This window comes from Sphaeramia orbicularis, chromosome 22 (genome assembly GCF_902148855.1).
Source record: "Sphaeramia orbicularis chromosome 22, fSphaOr1.1, whole genome shotgun sequence".
NCBI classification, from domain to species: Eukaryota; Metazoa; Chordata; class Actinopteri; order Kurtiformes; family Apogonidae; genus Sphaeramia; species Sphaeramia orbicularis.
The window spans coordinates 48,631,050-48,652,410 of NC_043978.1; the positions used below are offsets into that span (position 1 = coordinate 48,631,050).

The 21,361-nt window shown below is 37.6% G+C and overlaps 1 protein-coding gene across 3 annotated transcripts in view; it reads right to left on the reverse strand.

Moving 5' to 3' along the window:
• Positions 1 to 1,913: 1,913 nt before the first annotated feature.
• clmna (calmin a) overlaps positions 1,914 to 21,361 on the reverse strand; it is a 113,502-nt gene continuing 94,054 nt past the window's right edge. The window contains exons 8-14 of one of the 3 annotated variants that reach the window (XM_030127392.1): positions 20,977 to 21,059; positions 19,340 to 20,872; positions 18,881 to 19,288; positions 14,564 to 14,742; positions 9,183 to 9,273; positions 9,008 to 9,069; positions 1,914 to 2,346 (exon numbers count right to left, since the gene is read on the reverse strand). In XM_030127392.1, the coding sequence (XP_029983252.1) occupies positions 2,223 to 2,346; positions 9,008 to 9,069; positions 9,183 to 9,273; positions 14,564 to 14,742; positions 18,881 to 19,288; positions 19,340 to 20,872; positions 20,977 to 21,059 (2,480 nt within the window). In that variant the 3' untranslated portion in view covers positions 1,914 to 2,222. Of the gene's footprint in view, positions 2,347 to 9,007; positions 9,070 to 9,182; positions 9,274 to 14,563; positions 14,743 to 18,880; positions 20,873 to 20,976; positions 21,060 to 21,361 lie in introns of all 3 variants that reach the window. The other 2 variants (XM_030127391.1, XM_030127389.1) reach the window with 2 other exon arrangements.

Here is a 21,361-nt window from a genome sequence, read left to right on the forward strand (position 1 = left end):
AAACACTGCCTTATGCCCTGTGGACATGTGATATTTATTATCTGAATGTTCCAAGGGTTCAAACTGAAAAACTCTTCAATCTGAGCTGGAAATACCAGAACTTATCTCTCTACAAGCTTTTCGTACCGTCTTACTGACTAAACACTGAGCATGTTTACATCCACACCAACACTCCAATCATCATCTGATTTCTGGAGTTACCACATTATTCAAGTGACCAAATAAAGAGTATAATCTGATCCGTTTTATCAGAGAACAGCAGTAATCTGATTATAATAAATCAGATTAACACACCTAGATTTCTCCCCAATACTCTGATGTCTTCCTGCATGGATACAGGTTAATCTGATTTATTTAGTTCTTTTACATCTGCACATGTGTAAAAACAGTTAAAATAGTAGCAAACAGAAGTTACGTAGTCAAACATGAGTAGAAGACAATAAGTTTGAGTCTACCATCACTACATATGTACAACCCAGAAAAAATCCGATAATGGACTGGAGCGTCTAAAGGGTTTTCAATTATTGCATTTCTTAAGTGCATGTAAATGTGTCAGATCTGATTGTTACAATTATCTGATTAATCACAGTTATGGGACTTTTATGGTCATTTAAACAGGCTCAGAGAGAATCCTCTGGACAGTACCTGTGTTTTTAATTGTTGACCTCAACCTGATCTTGCTTTTTTTTTTTTTTAATTGCTGGTGACCTAAACTATATTGCACTTTTAAGATTTTGTCAAACTCTTATTGGGGCGGCCATGGCTCAGATGGTAGAGTGGGTCATCAAATGACCAAAGGGTTGGCGGTTCGAATCCCACTCTGTCCATGTGCTGTTGTGTCCCTGGGCAAGACACTTCACCCTCTTTGCCTCCAGTGCTGCTACTCACACTGGTGTATGAATGTGTGTGAATGTTTGGTGGTGGTCGGAGATTTGCAGCCACGCTTCCGTCAGTCTGCCCCAGGTCAGCTGTGGATACAAATGTAGTTTACCACCACCAGAGGGAGAATGTGAGAGCGAATGAATAATGGATCCTCTGTACGCGCTTTGAATATGCATTAATAGAAAAGCGCTATATAAATCTAATCCAAAATTATTATTACTTTGTGTTATTACTAAACTGTTACCTGTTTTTCTAATTTTCAAATCTAATGTTATCACCGATCTTTCAGCTTGTTTTTCATCATGGTTTGTGCTGCTGACGTCTTGGCTAGGTCATTCTAATAAAAAAAGATCTCAATCTCATGGGACTTTATCGGTTAAATGAAAAAAACTTGTAAGTGAGAGTAGGACTATAGATTGGGAATTAAAAGCTTCCCTTTCTGACTCATCCCTAACCTGAAGGGGGCGCTCCACCCAACACAAACAGATATCTTCTCAGTTCCGAAACAGCCAAAGACTGGACTGTGTTTCAATGGATAAAGGTCATGTGGTCTGATGAGTCCAGATTGACCCTGTTCCAGACACACGGGTGCATCAGGGTGAGACGAGAAGGGGATGAAGTGATTACCCATCATGCCTAGTGTCTACAGGACAAGCCTGTGGGGGTTAGGGTTATGATCTGAGGTTGGTTCAGATGGTCAGTTTTGGTCATTTTTTGGCATTATGTGTCCAAAAAAATTACAGAAATAAATGTGGTGACGTCACAAAAGTAATAATCAATGATCTATTCAGAGTGTGGGACTTTTTTTGGCCAGGCTGTGTATTTTTGTCTATGATTTAATTTCAACATCATGTCATTAAACATGATAAAGTTATATCATGTAACGAAAACTTTAAATTTCTTTTATCCTTTACAAAAGTTTATAAACCTTTTCTTTCAATATTCATATAATATTCTGAGTTAAATTAGTAAAATCACTGTATTATATGATAGTAGCCTATTTTTTTCTCCTTAATATTCCGACTATTTTTCAGATAACAGGTTTTTCTGCAAAATGCTTTGTGTCCAACAGTGCCCCTTGTTTTGTACAAATCACTTTAAGCCACATTTAAAGCTAAAAAAGAAAAAAAAAAACTAAATAAGAAAAAAAGGCTCTATTAGTTTGAAATATACACCTTTTAAATGCCTTCACTTAATCTGGAGTTTAGTGTCATGTACAGAGAACGTAGAATGGCAGTTGAGCTGTGTGTATGTTGAAGTGGTAGTAAGTCCTATGTGTGTGTGTGTGTGTGTGTGTGTGTGTGTGTGTGTGTGTGTGTGTGTGTGTGTGTACACTATGTTTAGTGTTTGATGTTAAGTAACAGGCTGGGCAGTGTCTTCAGGTCGATCTGTGGTAACACCCAGAAACAGTAGAGCAGCAGCCACAGCAACAGCAGCAAATACGTCTCCCAGTCCTCCCCCAACCTACAAACACAAACACACACACACACACACACACACACACACACACAAGGTCAGATAAGGTCATTAGAGACAGAATCACAGAGACCTGAGTTATAGAAGGTAAAGTTTATGAATGCAGTCATTTGCATGTTTCACACATTCAAAGTTAAGTATTAATGACACACAGGAGGTCCATAAAGTCTATTTACAATTTAACAAATGTATTACAAAAGCAAATGAAGAAACAAATCAGTAGAAATTATTACAAAATGAAAAGTAGACAGTGAAGGTTTTTTTTTTTTTTTTGCTTCATATAGAAGACCCAAACAAACCAAAAACATCTACTGATATAAACTGTTTAATACCTGTTTATCCAGTAATCCTATTAATACATGTAAATAATTGGTGTAAAATGCAGTTTATTGTCTTTTCATGGTCATCAGATATGACCCATTTGGACATTCAGGGGCTCTGTAGTTACCATAGAAACACCATCATCTTCTACAACATGGATCCGCCAGTAAAACCCACGGAGTTGGATCAATGACAGTGGATGGAGACACTTGTTTTTACATCAAGTTATGGATATCTTTGCTAAAAAAGTCACTTTTTCAACAATTTTCTCTCTTTCTGACATAATAACCCTCAACTTTACTCTGAGCTTTTATGAACATCTACATGATCAGTAAATTAAATATAGGACAACGCATGATTTTGACTGAAAAAACACAAAATGCAGAATATAATATTATAATAAATGGGGGTAAATCACTTAAGAAAAGTTAAAAATAGACACAAAAATGCATTTGGGAACTGCCACAAATGTAGCACTGAGTCTTTATGGGTTAATACACGACGATATGCACGACGCACATCCAGACAGATGTTCTTGGTCGTCCACTCCCTTTATCCAACCCTGTCTCTATATATTTCTTGTGTCATGCACAAACTGACAGATGTGACAGTGTCTTCCATACTTAATCCTGTAGTTTCACTGAGTCTGCGTATCCAATTTTGTTTAAAATAAGCCACGATACTCAATGTACCTTTTCTTGACGAGTAACCATTTTTTAGGGATTTATTTAGAATAGAATAGAATAGAATAGAATAGAATAGAATAGAATAGAATAGAATAAAATTGAATCGAATCGAATCGAATAGAATAGAATTAGGGATGCACCGATACCACTTTTTTCCAGACCGAGTACGAGTATGAGTACTTACATTTGAGTACTTGCCGATACCGAGTACCGATACGAGTACTTAATAATCCCATTCCAGTTCTTAGTTCCTTTTGTAAATGTGCTTTATTGTCGTTGTCATTAGTCTGACTGGAACAAAGTGCTACTACTGACATTTAATGTGTTGGAATGAGCGTTTCTCAATTAATCCACCAGGGGGCGCCGCTCTAAATTAACCATACTGGACAAATACCATGAAGAAAAGTAAAGTTTTTTGGAGAAGAAGAAGACGAAAGTCAGTAACAAACATGGAGACGACAGAGGCAACACTAATGCAATACTAATATTGCAGCGTTTTCTCTGGTAAGGTTTAACAGCTTAGCTTCAGCAGGTAGAGAAGAGAAATGAGTGATAAGTTTCGTTTTTACTTCCGCTGGCAGCAGTTCGCACCACTCCGTACTCCCGCTGGTATTCTCATTCTGGGTATGCATCCGCCAGCCCCTGGAAAACGGATGGAATGTACGCAGAGGACGGACAGAACGCTGCGTCCGTATCTGTCTGTGTCTGTAACGTTACTTGCAGTCAGCGTTTCTTTTATCACCGTAATTTATTTTGAAAAATCTCCACACTCTTCACACTCCACACACATTATTCCTCCTCCTCATACCTGCTGCACTGAACTGTAAATGTCAAACGGTCTTAAGTGGTACCAGTGCATTTGTATCGGATATCTTTTACGAATACGAGTACACACACTGAGTATCGGAGCCTAAATAGAATCCCTAAATAGAATAGAATAGAATCAACAGGTACCTGAAATACACATATCTTATCAACTGGTTTTGTCATAAATGTTTTAAATTGTAAGGAGACTTTGTGGACAGCCTGTATTTTATTTTTGGGTCTTCTCATGTGCTGTGTCCCAGTTCAGGGACGCCTCCTTCACCATCTGTATTCCAACACTGAGAAAGTCATACTGGGTCAAAAAGCTGCTCCTGTTTTAAAGACACAGACCTGGATAATGCAGACATAGACCTACATTTATAGCATACTAATGTGTTATTTTAACACTATTTCATGTTGTCATTGTTTTGTGATGTGGGTAAATAAAGTACATCGGTTCCCATGTATCAGGGATGTCACACTCTTCTCTTTTCTTTCAGGTTCCACATTCAGTCCAATTTGATCTCAAGTGGGCCAGACCAGTAAAATAATAACATAATAGCATATAAATAACGACAACTCCAAATTTTTCTCTTTGTTTTATTGCAAAAAATAACATTAAATTAGGAAAATATTTACATTTACAAACTATCCAAACAAAAAAGGTGTGAATAACTTGAAAAACCTGAAATTTCAAAAGAAAAATAAGTGTATTTTTAGTGTAGTTTTTGCCTCAACTTATCATTTAGACAAGGCACAAAACCTTTACGAAAAGGAATTATGTTATTAAAATTGCACTTAACTTTCTTTAGACATATCAGATTGTTCATATTTGTTGAGGTATATCATATTTTATTGATAAAGTATAGTTTGTTACTGTAAATATTTTCATAATTTAATGTCATTTTTCTACTAAAACAAAGAGAAACTTTGTAGCTGTCATTATTTATTGGCATAATGTAATATTTTTTACATTAGACCAAGAAGAAAATTTGGAGTCATTATTTATAGGTTATTATGTCATTATTTTACTTTAGATCACATTGGTCTGTATGTGGAACCTGAATTAGAATTCAAGAGTTCAACACCCTTTACTGTTCATATCTTCAGTGTAATATTTGTAAATTCATCCTGTAGGCCGGATCGAGTCGGACCACATGTTTGACACCCCTACCATAGATATAAAGCTGAGCACATCATGCAACCATAGTGTCTGTTTAACAGATTCACAGAAATAACATTTAATTTTTGGTGAGTTGAGGAGCATAATTGTGGTTTTGTTTTTTGTGGAGCTAGATTGTGATTCTAAACCAAACCGTGTTTCCAACAACATGAACCCAGTGCCATTCTGGTTCACAAAACTAACTGCAAACTGTTGAATTCAGAACCTTGAAACTTTACTCTGTGCTGGAAAAAAAAAAAAAAGCTTTCCTCCTGACCTGTGTGAACCACTGTGTGTGTTCGACAGATCGTAAAAAGAGGATGGAGACAACGACAATGACATAGAAGTCTGACAAACTTGTGGAAAAAACATAATATGGAGCAACTGCTGACTAAAGCTAGCGTTGGTTATGATTTAGTAACTGCTGAGTTTAAAAAAAAGCTAGAAAGTAGAACAAGGAACAGTAAGTAGGTTGGTTTCATTGGAACACAAGAGCAAATAATACACAAACTACACTGAACTCAGATGTGACGGTAACATACTGGGGTTTGTTCAGTAGATGGCACCAAGGTTTCAACAAAGGACTTATCCGCCTCATATACAGGCACAGAAAAAATGATTAGACCATCAAAAGTCATCAAAAACAATGATTATGCAATCAAGTACTAACTCCTGTGTGCATCATGTGACTAAAACAGACAGAAAAGAAAACATGGAATGCCTAAAAGCACTGTTTTTGGCAGTACAATGCCTTAGCTATTGATGTAAGAACTGAAGTGATTTTGGTTATTATAAAAAAAAAAACATAGAAAATGGATAGATATCAGCTCTGAAATCAAACTGTTATGAGCTATTTTTGTTGTTATCATTATATTTGTCCAAACAAATGTACCTTTAGCTGTACCAGGTATTAAAATGAACAAAAAATGGAAGAAAACAAGGGAAAACAAGGGTTGTGGAAATAATTTTGTCCACGACTGTACAGGTCTGTTTATTCATTGCTGCTGTCGACTGAGCCAACTGCATCAAAATGTCATTTTAGATGTAAATCTGGAATGACAAAGTCCATCTATGTCTAAACAAATATTCTAGAATATTTACATATTCTGGAATAGGCCTTATTTATTTATTTATTCTTAATTAACCTCCTGAGACACAGGAGAAGGCAGGAAAGAAGAAGTTTTGACTTTTTTTAATTAAATAATTGCCTACATTGGAAGCATCATGATGCATTTCTTTTTATGGAATGTCCTTTGTGGTGGACAGGTTTTTTTTCTAAAGCTGTGAAACTCTTGTGGACAGAAAACCCATAGCTGGGTCTTAGGAGGTTAAGCATTTTGTGACTAGTGGTATGCTCATATTATTCTGGTTTTATGACATTTCTTTAGATCTGTGTACATCACACATAGACAATGAATGTATAGGTTCTGATTCATGGTGTCTGTCTACCATCAGCTGGGGTAAAGTCAAAGGACGTGGATAAATCCAAAGAAAAGTACATATTTCTGGACGGAAGGAGAATCACACCTGTTGTTAAACATTATGACAGAAAACGTCAACAGTAACACCTATTTTAATAAGGGCATGCACAGCAGCCTGTAAACAGGAATATTATATTTTGAGCCATGTAAAACTGTTCAGACACTTAGGAACACTGAGGAATTTTAAGATTTCAGAAAAATAGTAACAAGTATGAAACTTCCTGCATGTAAATGTAGTCGCTGTGGTCGTCTCCATCCTTTTTCCAGCCTGTAGAATATGACATGTCCACAGCGCCTTACAGGAAAATCTACAAATGTTTGGTTCCAAAAGGTCTGAACCAATTTTTTCTTGAAAATGTTATTTACAGAATAGTAACAGTTACATGTTTGTGAAAATGGTTTTTGGGTTCTAAATAAATTATGGGACTGGGACCTACATGAACGTATTAACCCTCAAAGACCCAAACAGCCACTGGTGACCGTAAGCATCTGCTGATCCAAAATATGTAACAACCTCTGAACCACTAAACCTATTAATACATGTAAATAATTGGTGTAAAATGCAGTTTGTCATTTTTTCATGGTCATCAGATATGACCCATTTAGACATTCAGAGGCTCTGTAGTTACCATGGAAACACCGTCATCTTCTATAATGTTGATTCACCAGTAAAACCCATGGAGTTTAATCAGTAGTCGCTTTTCCATTGACCCTCAAATTGTGTGAATATAACTAGCACATAAAAATGTACCTAATGGAAAAACGACAATTTCGCCAAACTCTCGTTTTTCAATAAAAACTTTTTGCACTAGCAAGAGGTGGTTTTTTGGGCATAGCACGGATGGTATATCACACAAAACTGCAATGGAAAGACCTTTTCTGCAACTAGAGTCATGTGAAAAAAAAAACAAAAACAAAAAAAAAACCGATGTTGATCGATGTTACAACAAGCGCAGAAGAGTTTTAAAAGAAACATGGCGCGGTATGTGTGGACACACCAGGAAAGCAAATAATTTTTTAATTTAGTACGGGATAGAGGGGTAATATATAATAATAATGAATATATCTGTAAATCAACACAATATTTATGTTCGTCGCCATGTTTACGGAAGGACTTCTCAGGTCATCTCGCGATAATAAACAAATCATCAGATTTGTGATTTAATGGAAAAACTGACATTATGCAATTCTTTTTTTGACATTTTGTAAATATCAGTGAAGTTTTGCGCAAATGTCCAATGGAAAAGTGGCCAATGACAGTGGATGGAGACACTTGTTTCAACATTCAGTTATTGATATCTTTGCAGAAAAAGTCGCTTTTTCTTCATTTTTTTATGTTTCTGGTGTAATAACCCTCAACTTTAATCTGAGCTTTTGTGAATATTTACATGGTCAGTGAATTAAATATCGGAAAATACCTGATTTTCATTGAAAACAAGAAAAATACAGAGGATAATACTATAATAAATGGTGATAAATCACTTAAGAAAGGCTAAATAGAGAGAGACAAATCATTTGGGAGCTGCCACAAATGTAGTACTGGGTCTTTATGGATTAATAAATGTCAAGACATATTATATAACTTAACCGTTGCTGCCTCAATTACCACTGCCATTGTAAACAGATGTATACACTTGATATTGTATTATAGTTTATTCTTTATACCTCTTATTGGATATTAGGTTGAATTCATACCAAACTGAGTTTATATATTGTCAGTGACCAAGAATAGATGTGGTTACATTTTGGGAAAAGTAGGTCAAAGTTAAAATTTTTTATGAATTTTTAAAATCTTTTTTTCCTTCCCATTTACTTATAACGGGCAAAATTTCAGATGTCTATAAAAATATTAATTTTGTTTCAATTTACTTCAAACTTGCCACATATATAGAAGCAACTGATATGCTGACATCAGCACATGCATAGACATGATGACATCAGCTGGATCGATGCCAAAATAAGCTACAATACGTGCGAGGGGTGGGGTTTGTTGTGCCTGGAACCACTTGTTACCTCTTTTTTTTTAATAACAAGGTGAGAGAGAAACAGCCTCTTAATTCTCTGTATGTCTGCTGACTTGACTATAAAAAACCTCTGAATCTTGAATAGAAAAGTTCAGGCCTTCTCAACACAAAAGTACAGTGACTATAGAAAAAAATAATGACAACTAAAAGAAAGGAGAGAAAAGTTCTTACCAAAAATCAGACCTGTCATCTTCAGCTTTTCTGGCAGACACAGACACTGCTCTCTGATTGTCCTTGGAACAAAAAAAACAAACAAAAAACAGACAGATATTTTCAGTATATCAGCCACAATATTTACACAAGAGCAGTGACATTCATAAAGACGGAAATGGAGTGTCAAACCAACCGTGGACTCAGCGAAGCGAGTCCCCTTTCTGTGGCGGAGAACCGGAGGGATCTGGTTTTCATCAGGTCTGCAGGAACTTTTAATGATACTCCTGAAAAAGAAAAAAAGTCAATAATTTAGGTTTGAGCCGAAGAGACCAGATCAACAGGATATAGAGCAGAGGAAGGCATGAAGAGTCCTCGAGGCCAGGGGTGTAAAATAATAACAGGGAAAAGAGTTCAATTACATCAGGACAATGTTTACAGCTACAAAGTTTCACATCTTAAGAAAAACAAGAACAATTTTAATGATATTAGGCCTCACTTTATCATTTACAGATCACAGTGGATCTATAAACACAAAAAACATTTAGGAACAGACTGTGAAATTATGTGCAATAAGTCATGCAATAGTCTTCTGCTTTACAATAACAATGCAATATTTATTCAATATTTGGTATAAATGCACTGTTTATATAGACTTGAGTTCACAGGTATACATACTGTTTTATGGATATATACTGCTTTCATAGGTATACATGCTGTCACATAATGTTAATACTGTAAATACTGTGTCTATTTATATTTTGTTTATTTTTTAATTCTACTTTGCTTTATTCTCATCAAATTTTGTACAATTTTATATTTGCTCTATTCTTATTTTCGGAAGTTCTGGAGTTATATTAATATTGTTGCACTAACTGGAGTAACACTCCTAATTTCACTGTACACGCAATGACAGTAAAGGCTATTCTATTCTAATCTATTGTGTTAAAATTGCATTTGCTTCTCTTAAGACATTTCAGGTTGGTCATATTTGTTTAGGTTATTCACATTTTATTATTAAAGGATAGTTTTTAAATGTAAACATTTTCATGTAATTTTACTTTTTTACACTAAAACACAGACAAAGTTGGAGTTATCGCTATTTACAGGTTATTACAATAGTATTTCGCTGATCTGATGCATTCGAGATTGAATTGGCCCCTGAACCAAGGTTATAATAGTTTTGGATTTTTCATTATAGTTTAGTTTTATTTAGTTTTGACCTTTTTTTTCTCTAATTCAGTTAGTTTTTATTCATTTTTAGAGCAGGTTTGCTAGTTTTTATAAGTTTTCATTTTTTTGGTGAATGCTTAGTTTTAGTATTAATTTTAGTTTTGTCGTATCTTTTCTCTTCTTCTCCATCGAATTCAAATAAATCCCAGAGAGGACTCTACTGCTTTCTCCCAACTTTAGTCTCCATGTTTCCAGGTAGAGTGGGAACGAGAAAATGACTCCGAACGGCAAGTGATGAGAAGTGACAGACAGTGAAGTACCGTATGGTGTCACCAGCTAAAATTGCTAGAGCGAAATAAATCACTTTCATATCAATCCCACATTGACAAAGATGAAAATGAAGGGAATTTTATCCATAATTTTGATATGTTTTAATTAGTTTTGTAAGCACACAATACAGTTTCAGTTAGTTATTGTTTTTTTCTTTTAATTGTAGTTTTTATTAATTTCAGTTAACGAAAATGCTTTTTCAATTCTAGTTTTCATCATTTCATTAGTTTTCGTTAACGATAATAACCTTGCCCTGAACTAAAATGATTTTAACACCCTTTATTTGATTTTAACACTAAAGGGTGTTAAAATCATTTTACTTCAGGGTCAACATACAGGCCATTGTGATATCAACTAGAATAGTAGCATAATAGCCTATAAATAACAACAACACCTAATTTTCTTCTTGGATTAATGTAAAAAAAAAAAAAAAAGAATTTTAAAAATATTTACATTAACAGACTATCCTTTCATAATAAAATGTGAATAATCTGAACAAATAAGAACAACCTGAAATGCCCTGAAAATTGCAATTTTAACAATATTCTGCCTGTTACTAGTGTTTTGTGCATTTGTGAATCCACTGTGATCTGTAAGTTGTGTTAATAATAAACTGAGACAAAACATAGTTGGAATTGTTCTTATTTCAGTTCCAATACTCTGCCTGTTACTAAAAGTTTTGTGCCTTTGTATATCCAATCTGTAATGCACATGTATAAATGATAAGCTGAGGCAAAATATTGTTAAATTTACAAGAAATGTCTTGTTTTTCAGATTATCCACACCCTTTTTGTGAAAGGATAGTTTGTAAATGTGAATATTTCCATAACTTATTGTGATTTTTTTGCACTAAAACAAACAGAAAAATATGGAGTTGTCATTATTTATATGCTATTATATCATTATTTTACTGATTACTGATTTAAGATCAGATTGGGCTGAAAATGGAACCTGAAAAGAAAATTTGACAGCCCTGGTTTAGGGAGTCTTATTTGAATGAACTGCTGAAGATTGCGTAGCAGGAAAAATAAAACCACATCATATATTGTGTCTAGAACATGAGAGGAAAAATGTTTTCTCTCGAGTCATACTGACTTAGATAAAAGCAACTGAAGGTCCACACATGGGAAAAGATGAACAGGAACATGAGAAAAAAATCATGTCACATAGTTAAACTAGATGACATTAAAAACCAAGAACTTTTACTTCTACTACAAGACTTTTACTTTTATTTTTTAATATTTCTATGGGCAGATTCAGTGTGAACTTAGAGGGAAAAAACATTACTTGGATTAAACAACTCACTAAAATGCAGAATCAGCTTTTAAATACCAGATGCCTGATATTCACTGAACTATTAGAGAAAGGCTTGGTCTGTGTTGAGAATTTTACCTACAGATTGTTGGATGATCATTAGTAAAAATACTGAAAGACAATTTGAGAAATTTTTCTCCTCTTTCTTTCAATGACAAATTTGTAGAAGAGTTAGTAAATGGATTAAAACATCACTGAAAACAAGCAAAACACAGAGGATAATATATGATAAATGCTGATAAATCATTTAAGAAAGGTTAAATAGAGATAAAAATTCATTTGGGAACTACCACAAAGGTAGCACTGGGTCTTTATGGGTTAAAACCACAATAATGAAAGTAAACAAGAAGAAAAACAGCGGCTTAATTGCATCACATACTTTGCCTCTTATAGAAACAACAGACTCAAGTGCTCTTGTATTAACGCTGCCTTCAAGTGCTATGGAAATTATGGTAAATACTACAACCTCATGTTGTATATTGTGTGTGTGTGTGTGTGTGTCAAGGTTCTAATAGTTTTGGATTTTTCATTATAGTTTAGTTTTATTTAGTTTTGACTTCTTTTCCTCTAATTCAGTTAGTTTTAATTAGTTTTTAGAGCAGGTTTGATAGTTTCAGTTAGTTTTCATTCTTTTCTAAATGCTTAGTTTTAGTTTAGTTGTAGTGCTATTTTTAGGGGTTTTTTTTATAACTTTTATCTTCCTCGCCGTCAAATTCAAAGAAATCCCAGACAGGACTCTGCTGCTTTCTCCCCAATTTAGTCTCCATGTTTCCAGGTAGAGTGAGGACCAGAAGACGACTGTAAACGACAAGTGGCGACAAGTGACGGACCATGACGTACCGTACGGTGCCGCCAGCTAAAATTGGTCAAGTGAAATAAATCGATTTCATATCAATCCAACATTGACAAAGACGAAAACGAAGAGAATTTTATCCATAATTTTTATGTATTTTAGTTAGTTTTGTAAGCACACAATACAGTTTCAGTTAGTAATCGTTTTTTCTTTTAATTATAGTTTTTATTTATTTCAGTTAACGAGAATGTTTTTACAATTGTAGTTTTCATCATTTTTTAGTTTTCGTTAATGATAATAACCTTTGTGTGTGTCTGTGTCTATCTGTCTCTGTGTGTTTGTCTCTGTCTGTCTGTTTGTCTCTGTGTGTGTGTGTCTGTGTCTGTCTGTTTATCTCTGTCTCTGTGTGTGTGTGTGTGTTTGTCTGTTTGTCTCTGTCTATGTGTGTGTGTGTGTGTGTGTGTGTGTTTGTCTGTTTGTCTCTGTCTATGTGTGTGTGTGTGTGTGTGTGTGTGTTTGTCTGTTTGTCTCTGTCTATGTGTGTGTGTGTGTGTGTGTGTGTGTGTTTGTCTCTGTCTGTGTCTGTCTGTGTCTGTCTGTCTGTTTGCTTGTCTGTGTGTGTGTTTGTCTATAGCTGTCTGTCTGTCTCCGTTTGCCTCTGTCTGTTTATCTGTGTGTGTGTGTGTGTGTGTGTGTGTGTGTGTGTGTGTTTGTCTCTGTCAGTCTGTCTGTCTGTCTGTCTGCATCTGTCTGTTGGTCTCTGTCTGTCTCTGTTGGTGTCTTTCTGTCAGTCTCTGTCTGTCTGTCTGTCTGTCTGTCTCCGTTTGCCTCTGTCTGTTTATGTGTGTGTGTGTGTGTGTGTGTGTTTGTCTCTGTCTGTCTGTCTGTCTCTGTCGGTGTCTGTCTGTCTGTCTCTGTTTGTCTGTATCTGTCTGTCTGTCTCTGTTTGTCTCTGTCTGTCTGTCTGTCTGTCTCTGTTTGTTTGTCTGTATGTGTTTGCCTGTATCTGTCTGTGTCTGTTTGTCTGTCTCTGTTTGTCTCTGTCTGTGTCTGTCTGTGTCTGTTTGTCTGTCTCTGTTTGTCTCTGTCTGTGTCTGTCTGTGTCTGTGTCTGTCTGTCTGTCTCTGTTTGTCTCTGTCTGTCTGTCTGTCTGTGTCTGTCTGTCTCTGTCTGTCTCTGTCTGTGTCTGTCTGTCTGTCTCTGTTTGTCTCTGTCTGTGTCTGTCTGTGTCTGTGTCTGTCTGTCTGTCTCTGTTTGTCTCTGTCTGTGTCTGTCTGTCTCTGTTTGTCTCTGTCTGTGTCTGTCTGTGTCTGTCTGTCTGTCTCTGTTTGTCTCTGTTTGTCTCTGTCTGTGTCTGTCTGTGTCTGTTTGTCTGTCTCTGTTTGTCTCTGTCTGTGTCTGTCTGTCTGTCTCTGTTTGTCTCTGTCTGTGTCTGTCTGTGTCTGTGTCTGTCTGTCTGTCTCTGTCTGTGTCTGTCTGTGTCTGTGTCTGTCTGTCTGTCTCTGTTTGTCTCTGTCTGTGTCTGTCTGTGTCTGTCTGTCTAGATACAAACAAGCAAACATCGATGATGTGTCACAGGAATTTCAACATCTCTGTGTTTTTTGATGAAGTTAAAATGTATTAGAACATACCATTAAACCACTTTTTCCTTTCACTTCGACAACAAAAGCACTTGAACACAACGCACTGGTCATTTCAAATTGACAAGTGGAAAGGTTCATCTTTCCAACAGCCCGTGAAGGCAGCATAATTCTTTTCACCACACTGTTATCTGTATCCTCTCCTTCCTTCAACCCTCCTAAGGCCTGTGCTCATTTCTTTCACCACTCAGTACATTTAAGGCAGTATCAGCGATCTGAGAGAGGCCAGGTCACGGCGGTCCCATCCCCTGCCCGATCGCCCGTTCTCCCCGGGTACACGCTGTTTCTCAGCGTACCAGTGAGCTAACTAAGAATAGAGCGCCCTACCTCACAGAGTCTGTGTTTTCCTTGGCAGAGTCCGCGCCCTGTGGTCGACCCGCGATGAGATCGATGCTGTCTTCCTGCCCATCAGCACCCGTGGGTCCTCCTATCTTCTTCCCAGGCAATGAGGACCATTCTTGGGATTCAGACGGTCTGTCGGTGTCTTTGTGGATCTCCGTTATCACCTAATGAGGAGGAAAAAGACAGCAAGATCACCGAGCAGATCAGGACAAATGAGGAAATGAGGAAAACCACTGTGGGAATTAGCATCACTGGTACAAAAACTGAAAGATGGCAGGAAAAAATGGATATTAATGGGTTAGAATTTAACACCAAGATCAAATCTAATTTCACTTTGAATGCATTTAAATTCCATCCAATTACCAGCTACAGAGGATTAACGCTTTTAGATGACCCCTGACCTTTAAAGTGGACCTGTACCGGTCATGCTTACCACATTAGTTGTGCTTTGTGTAGTACTTATAAGCAAGAGAGGCAACAATTCAGTAAAAAAAATAAATAAATAAAAAATCAGCACTGAAGAAGAAAAATCTCCCATTAAACTTCAAGGAAATGTTTAAGTTTATATTTCAAATAAACATGAACAGGACACCTTATTAAAGCTGCAACCGATTAATCGACTAGGTGCTTGAAGTCAATGCAAAAAGTCCCCATTCGATTAATCGAGTCAAACTGGGAGGGAGATATTCTATTGCAGTTTTCCTGAATGGAAGCTTCTTTGTGCATCACAATAAGCGTCTGTGTGAAACACAACGGTGGAACCAATGTTTAACAGCAGAGAAATGAAGGAAACCAAGCTTTGATTCAGGAGAATTGTGGTTGAATGATTTTTTTTGGATCACTTAGAGTCAATTAATTGGTTGCAGCTCTATACCTTACGTGGCCCTAATTTTGGTAACAGCAGTTTTATGGGATTTTGATGAAATAAAATACACACACACACACACACACACACACACACACACCACCTAAAATATCAAACAGCACAAATCAAACTTTATATAATATAACCTGTTTGCTATTTAGTAGCCAGTGCCAGTAAATTACATTTGCTTTTTAGTGTTTCTAATCCTGTTTCAATGTTCTATGATTTTTTGTTGCATTAATCTGTGCAAACACCACCGTGTCCAGACACTGTCAGAGAGTCTGCCTGGAACACAGTGGTGTGATGAGGATGATGAATGTCAGCAGGTCATCTTTGTGTTAGGTGTGATACTGCGGAGGTGTGAAATGTCACATTGCGTCATGTTCCTTCTAACATGGGCAGCTGGGTCATTAAACACATACAGACGCTGTGAGAAAAATGACAAAAGGAGACAAAAGGAGGCTGCGCTCAGAATAACACTCTGTTCAGAACAAGTTTTACTGCTGTAACTTTTCTGCAGATGAAGCAACACATCCCCACTAAAGGGTTACTGTTCCATACTCCCCCTGGTAACAAAGAAAATCTAGGCAATGAAAATGACTTAGCAAAATATTCCATGTGCTGGAGGCTAACACTGACCCGCTGCAGTTGGGGCTCATGGACCCAGCCCATCAAATAGGTCACAAATAGAAACAGAAATGAGGCCTCAGTGTCCTCCAGCAGCTGAAAGGGCAGAATCTGAATTATTACTAAGATTTGAGGGAGGAGAGCAAGAAATTAGGATAGCTGCATGAAAATGTTAAGAAATTTGTTGAGTGTTGGTTTCTTTGTATAAGCTGAATAACTAATATGAAAAGGTCCAGTATGTATGATTTATGGGGTTTTTTAGGGGGAATGTATTTAAAGATACTGGATATAATATTCAGGAATTATGTTGAATCTTATGAAAATAGAAATCATTGTGTTTTCATTACTTTACATTAATTTCAGAGTTTCTACAGCAGCTAAGAAGGGTTTTTTTTTTGTTAAGTGACAGGTGGCATCTACTCTTAAAGGGCTTATATGTAGTAGGGCTGCACGATTAATCGATTTTAAATCGAAATCGGATTTTTTAATTAGGACGATTTTTAAAAAAGGGAAATCGTAAAATCGATTTCATCCCTCTGGTGTCTGCGGGCCGCGCGCTTGCGGGCTCCCGTAGGCTCCTCCTTCTATCAGTGACAGCGGTCTGTCACAGAAGTCCGTGTAATGACCGGACTTTAAATGTGTTAATGAGCCCACAGTACTTATAGCAATGTAAGCCGTGGCTTCACGCACGGATCCCGCAACTGAAATAGAACTGCATGCAAATCACTCTTCTTCCGTTGTCCTGGATCCGTACCGTACTGTCTTCTTCCGATCCGGGTCCGGGTCTCGGGGTCATCAGCCTCAGTAGAGGAGCTCAGACAGCCCACTGCCCACACACATCCACCAGCTCCACAGATATAACCCCTCCAGCGTGTCCTGGGTCGGTCTGTTCCACGCAGATCCCCCAGTTTAAATAGAACCGCATGTGGATCACTCATATTAACGTGGTCCACGCACACACGACTGATGACTGTCACTGACTTACATTGGTATCACTTCTGTGGGCCCAGATACCCAGAATTTTTTTTAAATAATAATAATAATAATAATAATAATAATAATAATAATAATAATAATAATAATAATAACAATAATAAATAAATAAATAAATAAATAAATAAATATTTGTTTTTAATAATTAATTTAGTCCTCTTACTTGCTAAATTTTTCATTCACAAATGTAAGTTCTGTAACACAAAACCAAATATTTATTTTTTGAAAGATGTTGAACTTTATTTAAAAGCTGTTAGATAAATTTTGAAACAAAAAGGCAGGTATAAAAAAGGTATAAAAAACATAAGTATTTGCTCTGATTTGGGCATTGTATTATAGTGTAATCCCCCTGGCAAACTTATGTTATTTTCTTGTTGTATACATTGTTTGTATACTCTACTTCATTCAATAAAGATTTAATTAAGAAAAAATAAACTTCTTTCGGTTCATCACGTGATACCATCACAGATTTGAGGTCAGAGCAGTGCCTTGCATTGTTGGGTGCTCACGAAAACGACATGCTGACTTCTGTTGTCTTTTGTAGTTTTACCCAAAAATTGAAATCAAAATCGAAAATCAAATTTTTAGAGGAAAAAATCGGGATTTTTTTTTTTTGCCAAAATCGTGCAGCCCTAATATGTAGTATTGATATTCCATACTATCAACAGCAAGGGGAAGTCGCAAACCGGAACACACTCACAGCTTCCAAAACCACCAACTAACCACTGCTATGTCTCCAAATTCTGAACAAAATGTGAAGCGCATTGTTTAGACACATTTATATTATGGTATCAACAAGTTTTCTTCTTCAAACTAAAACTCAAAGCCACTTAGCCTGAATCCCTATTCACCTCTTGGCCCACCACCTTACCCATACCCCTCCGTTTTGCACGTACACATGAAGGAGTGGTGTTGTCCCAATTCTCAATTAGACCAAGGGGAAGGGCTAAGGTGGAGGGCTGTATAGCTGTCGAAACGGAGACATTTCAGGACCACACTACAAATGAAGGGGTAGGAGAAATTTCCCATAATTCTCTTTGAATCGTTGGCAAGATGGAGGTAAACACAGCGAATAAGTGCAGCAGTGTGATGAAAGAAACACACAAATGTACGTATTTTCTTCGTAAACAACTTAATCCTTTGATCGACTGTTTAATGCCGTTTCAATGTGTTATAGGTCGCATTTCTGCGGTTTATAGTTGATAGCCGCAAAAAAGATGACCAAAGCCCATGGAACAGAGATGGTTACAGCTACTGACAGCATGGGAAATACTTTCGGAAACAAAGTTGTCACATCTGATCATGTAATAGTTTGCTATACTATGTTGCAAATAAACATTAAATTTAGATGACATTTAGTCTATATAATATATATTATTATGGACAGAGGCAGAAAAGCCAGGTTGAGATTACTGCACAAAGGGAGAACTTGATTTTCCTTGGTCAGGATATGTACAGTTAGTCCAGCTTGGATTTACAAGGCTGACAATTAACACTGAGCAAACAAGAACTCAAACTATGAATTATGAAAGAGCTGCAGCATCTGAAACTGACCACAGTGAACATTTGACAGATAAACAGAACCACAGTGCTGCAGTTTCAGCTCCACAGTTTGTCATGACTTTTATGTGTTGTGATTGTCTCTGTCAACTCACCAGATATTTTTTATTAGTAACTTTTTTTTTTTTTTTTTACATTTTTATCAATTCCTGGAAATTTCAGGCGACCCCATTTGAATTCCAGACGACCCCACATGGGGTTCTAACCTCAAGATTGAAAAACACTGCTCTAATAAACCTGAAATGATCTGCATTTACCTTCACCTGTCCTTGATGTAAATCCACCCTCGTCCCAGTGTCTTCGTCCTGTTGGTTAAACGGCTGCTCTTCTGGCAGACTCTCTGAAGTCGGCGCTGGTTGGAGAGCAGATACACTCAGGACAGAGGGCCAGCTCTGCATTTCATTGTCAGGTGGCTCCGTAAACATGGGCTCCTCTTTATCGGGGTAGAAAAGATCCATGGGTTCAATGAGGTCAACCAGATCCCCACTGGGAGAACTTCGACCAACGTCTGTACAAAACAAGTCCATGTGTTTTGAAGCAGTGGAAGAGTCGGTATCCACAGTTAGGATCTTTCCATTTGGTTCAGCAGTCACTGGACTCTGGACACCTTTGTCTCCCAAATGTCCATTTTCTGTTGCTTTAGGTTGCACTGACGTTATAATTCCAACACTCTCAGTAAGATCACCGTCAGTATCTTTATTGGAGACAAAGCTGACTTCATTTGTATTCTGAGGACTTGTAATATTTGTGTCACTCTCGTTACTTCCAGACACTTCTGGCCGGTGTGAGTCTTCATCCCCGGAATGATTCTGTACTTCTGTGACACATGTTGCCTCCTCTTCCTCTTCTAGTACCTCTGGCTCACTAGAAATGGAAATCAGTGGTATATTGATGCCGATACTTGGCTCCAGATTTGTTTTTGATGCGTCATCTTGGGTATCTGAATTTATGTTTGCAATGATATCAGGAGTCTCTAAGCTTTCTTGACCTTTGAGACCCTCTTCACTTACTTTGTCTTGTGATTCTACAATACTGTCATCCAAATCTTTTAAAATCATCCCTGATTCATCTTTCGACTGCCCTGGTTTTTCCTCTACACCAGATTCTGTTTCCTGACATCCACTTTCCACTTCCACTTCCTGTGAATTCCCTCTCTTACTCAGGCTTTCGGGTTGAACATTAGATTGACCTTGAAGGTCCTGTGCTTCCCCAGTGTCAGTTACCTTTGATTCTATGTAAGTTCTCCCTTCCTTAATACCTGGTTCTTCAGTGGAAGAGTCAAGTAAAGGTTTTTCAGTGATGGCGCTGGACTGGTTTTGGTTAGTTTCATTAGGTTCAAGGACACTTTCACCACTTAAGGAGGTAAGTTCTTCGGTCTCGCTGAAACCTAAAGAGGGCTCTTGGTCACTAGGTACTTTGTCAAGAATACTTTTGTCCATCTGTTTAGAATTTACTTCCTCTGTGACCTTAGTTTGATCCTTTTCAGGCGTCTGTTTTAGCGCAGACTTCAGTTCGGGGCTTTCTTTCCCTTTTATTTCTTCCACTGGCTTTTGGTCTGATTGGCCGTGGATTCTCTCCTGTGCGTTCTCCAAGGAGCTTAACGAATAGATCCCTTCATCGATATATGACTCAGAGGTCTGCGGTTCATCAGATATTCTGTCCTCTGTGGGGGGCATGTACCCGTCATCCAGAGATGTGATCTCCACAGGTGTGGCGCGGTACAAATCCCAGGCTGTTCCGCTGTCACACAGAGAACTGTCGCTTCGACTCTCGCAGAACTTCTCAGGCGTCACCCCATACTCACTCTCCACCCACGAGTCCGGCGAGCTGATGGCAGAGTCACCGATTACAGACTCCGTGTTCACCGACTCGGGCACTGATGAATCGGTCGGTGAGTGGGTGTGGCAGAGCTGAGGCGAGTCCGAGTCTCTGACAACTGGAGTACCAGGTTTACTCTGATCCTTGACCACACTAGTGGTGTTCTCCTCTGGGGAATCGGCCAGGAAGTCTTCAGTGGACCATGATCGAGCTGCAGCGGGCCTGAACCTGGGCGTCACGGTGCCCCGGTCCTCCGACACGGACGAAATTAAAATTTTGGGTGGAGGCGCAGAGCTGTCCTTCTGGAACATGTAGGACCTCTCCCGGACTCTGCTCCGGTGGTGGGCTCCGTTCCTCAGGTAGTCGCTGTCACGGAAGTTGAGTCGGCCCATTGAAACGCTGCGTTCAATCAACTGGCAGGGTTCCTCCGGCTAAGACGGGAACACAGATGGGGAAAAAAATGCCGCTTTAGAACTTTTGTTAAAATGTCATTAAGAAAGGATGTGAGTCATGTTGCACTGATGGGGATTCTTACCTCCTCAATGCCAGGGAAGTGCTCCAGGAACTGTGACACATACATAATTATGGACTGATCATCGGGAGCGTTAATAGCCATATCTAGGCAGATAAAAATTAGATCACAGTTACCATGGAAACTATGCAAAACATTCATAAGCCCTTCTCAGATATGCACTTTGTAACATAAAGCTGATATTTTGGTGACTGAACTAACCAGACTGACTGTTGTTATACTATTATCAGACAAGTTACATGAAACATTCTCCTGTTTATGTTTCCTTCTTGTATTTTCTCCTGAGAAACTTTTACGGTTATAATCTAAATGTTTACCTTAATGAACACCATGAGAGCAACAAGGAGCAAAAATCACCAACTTCAATCAACATCAAAATCAACATCTT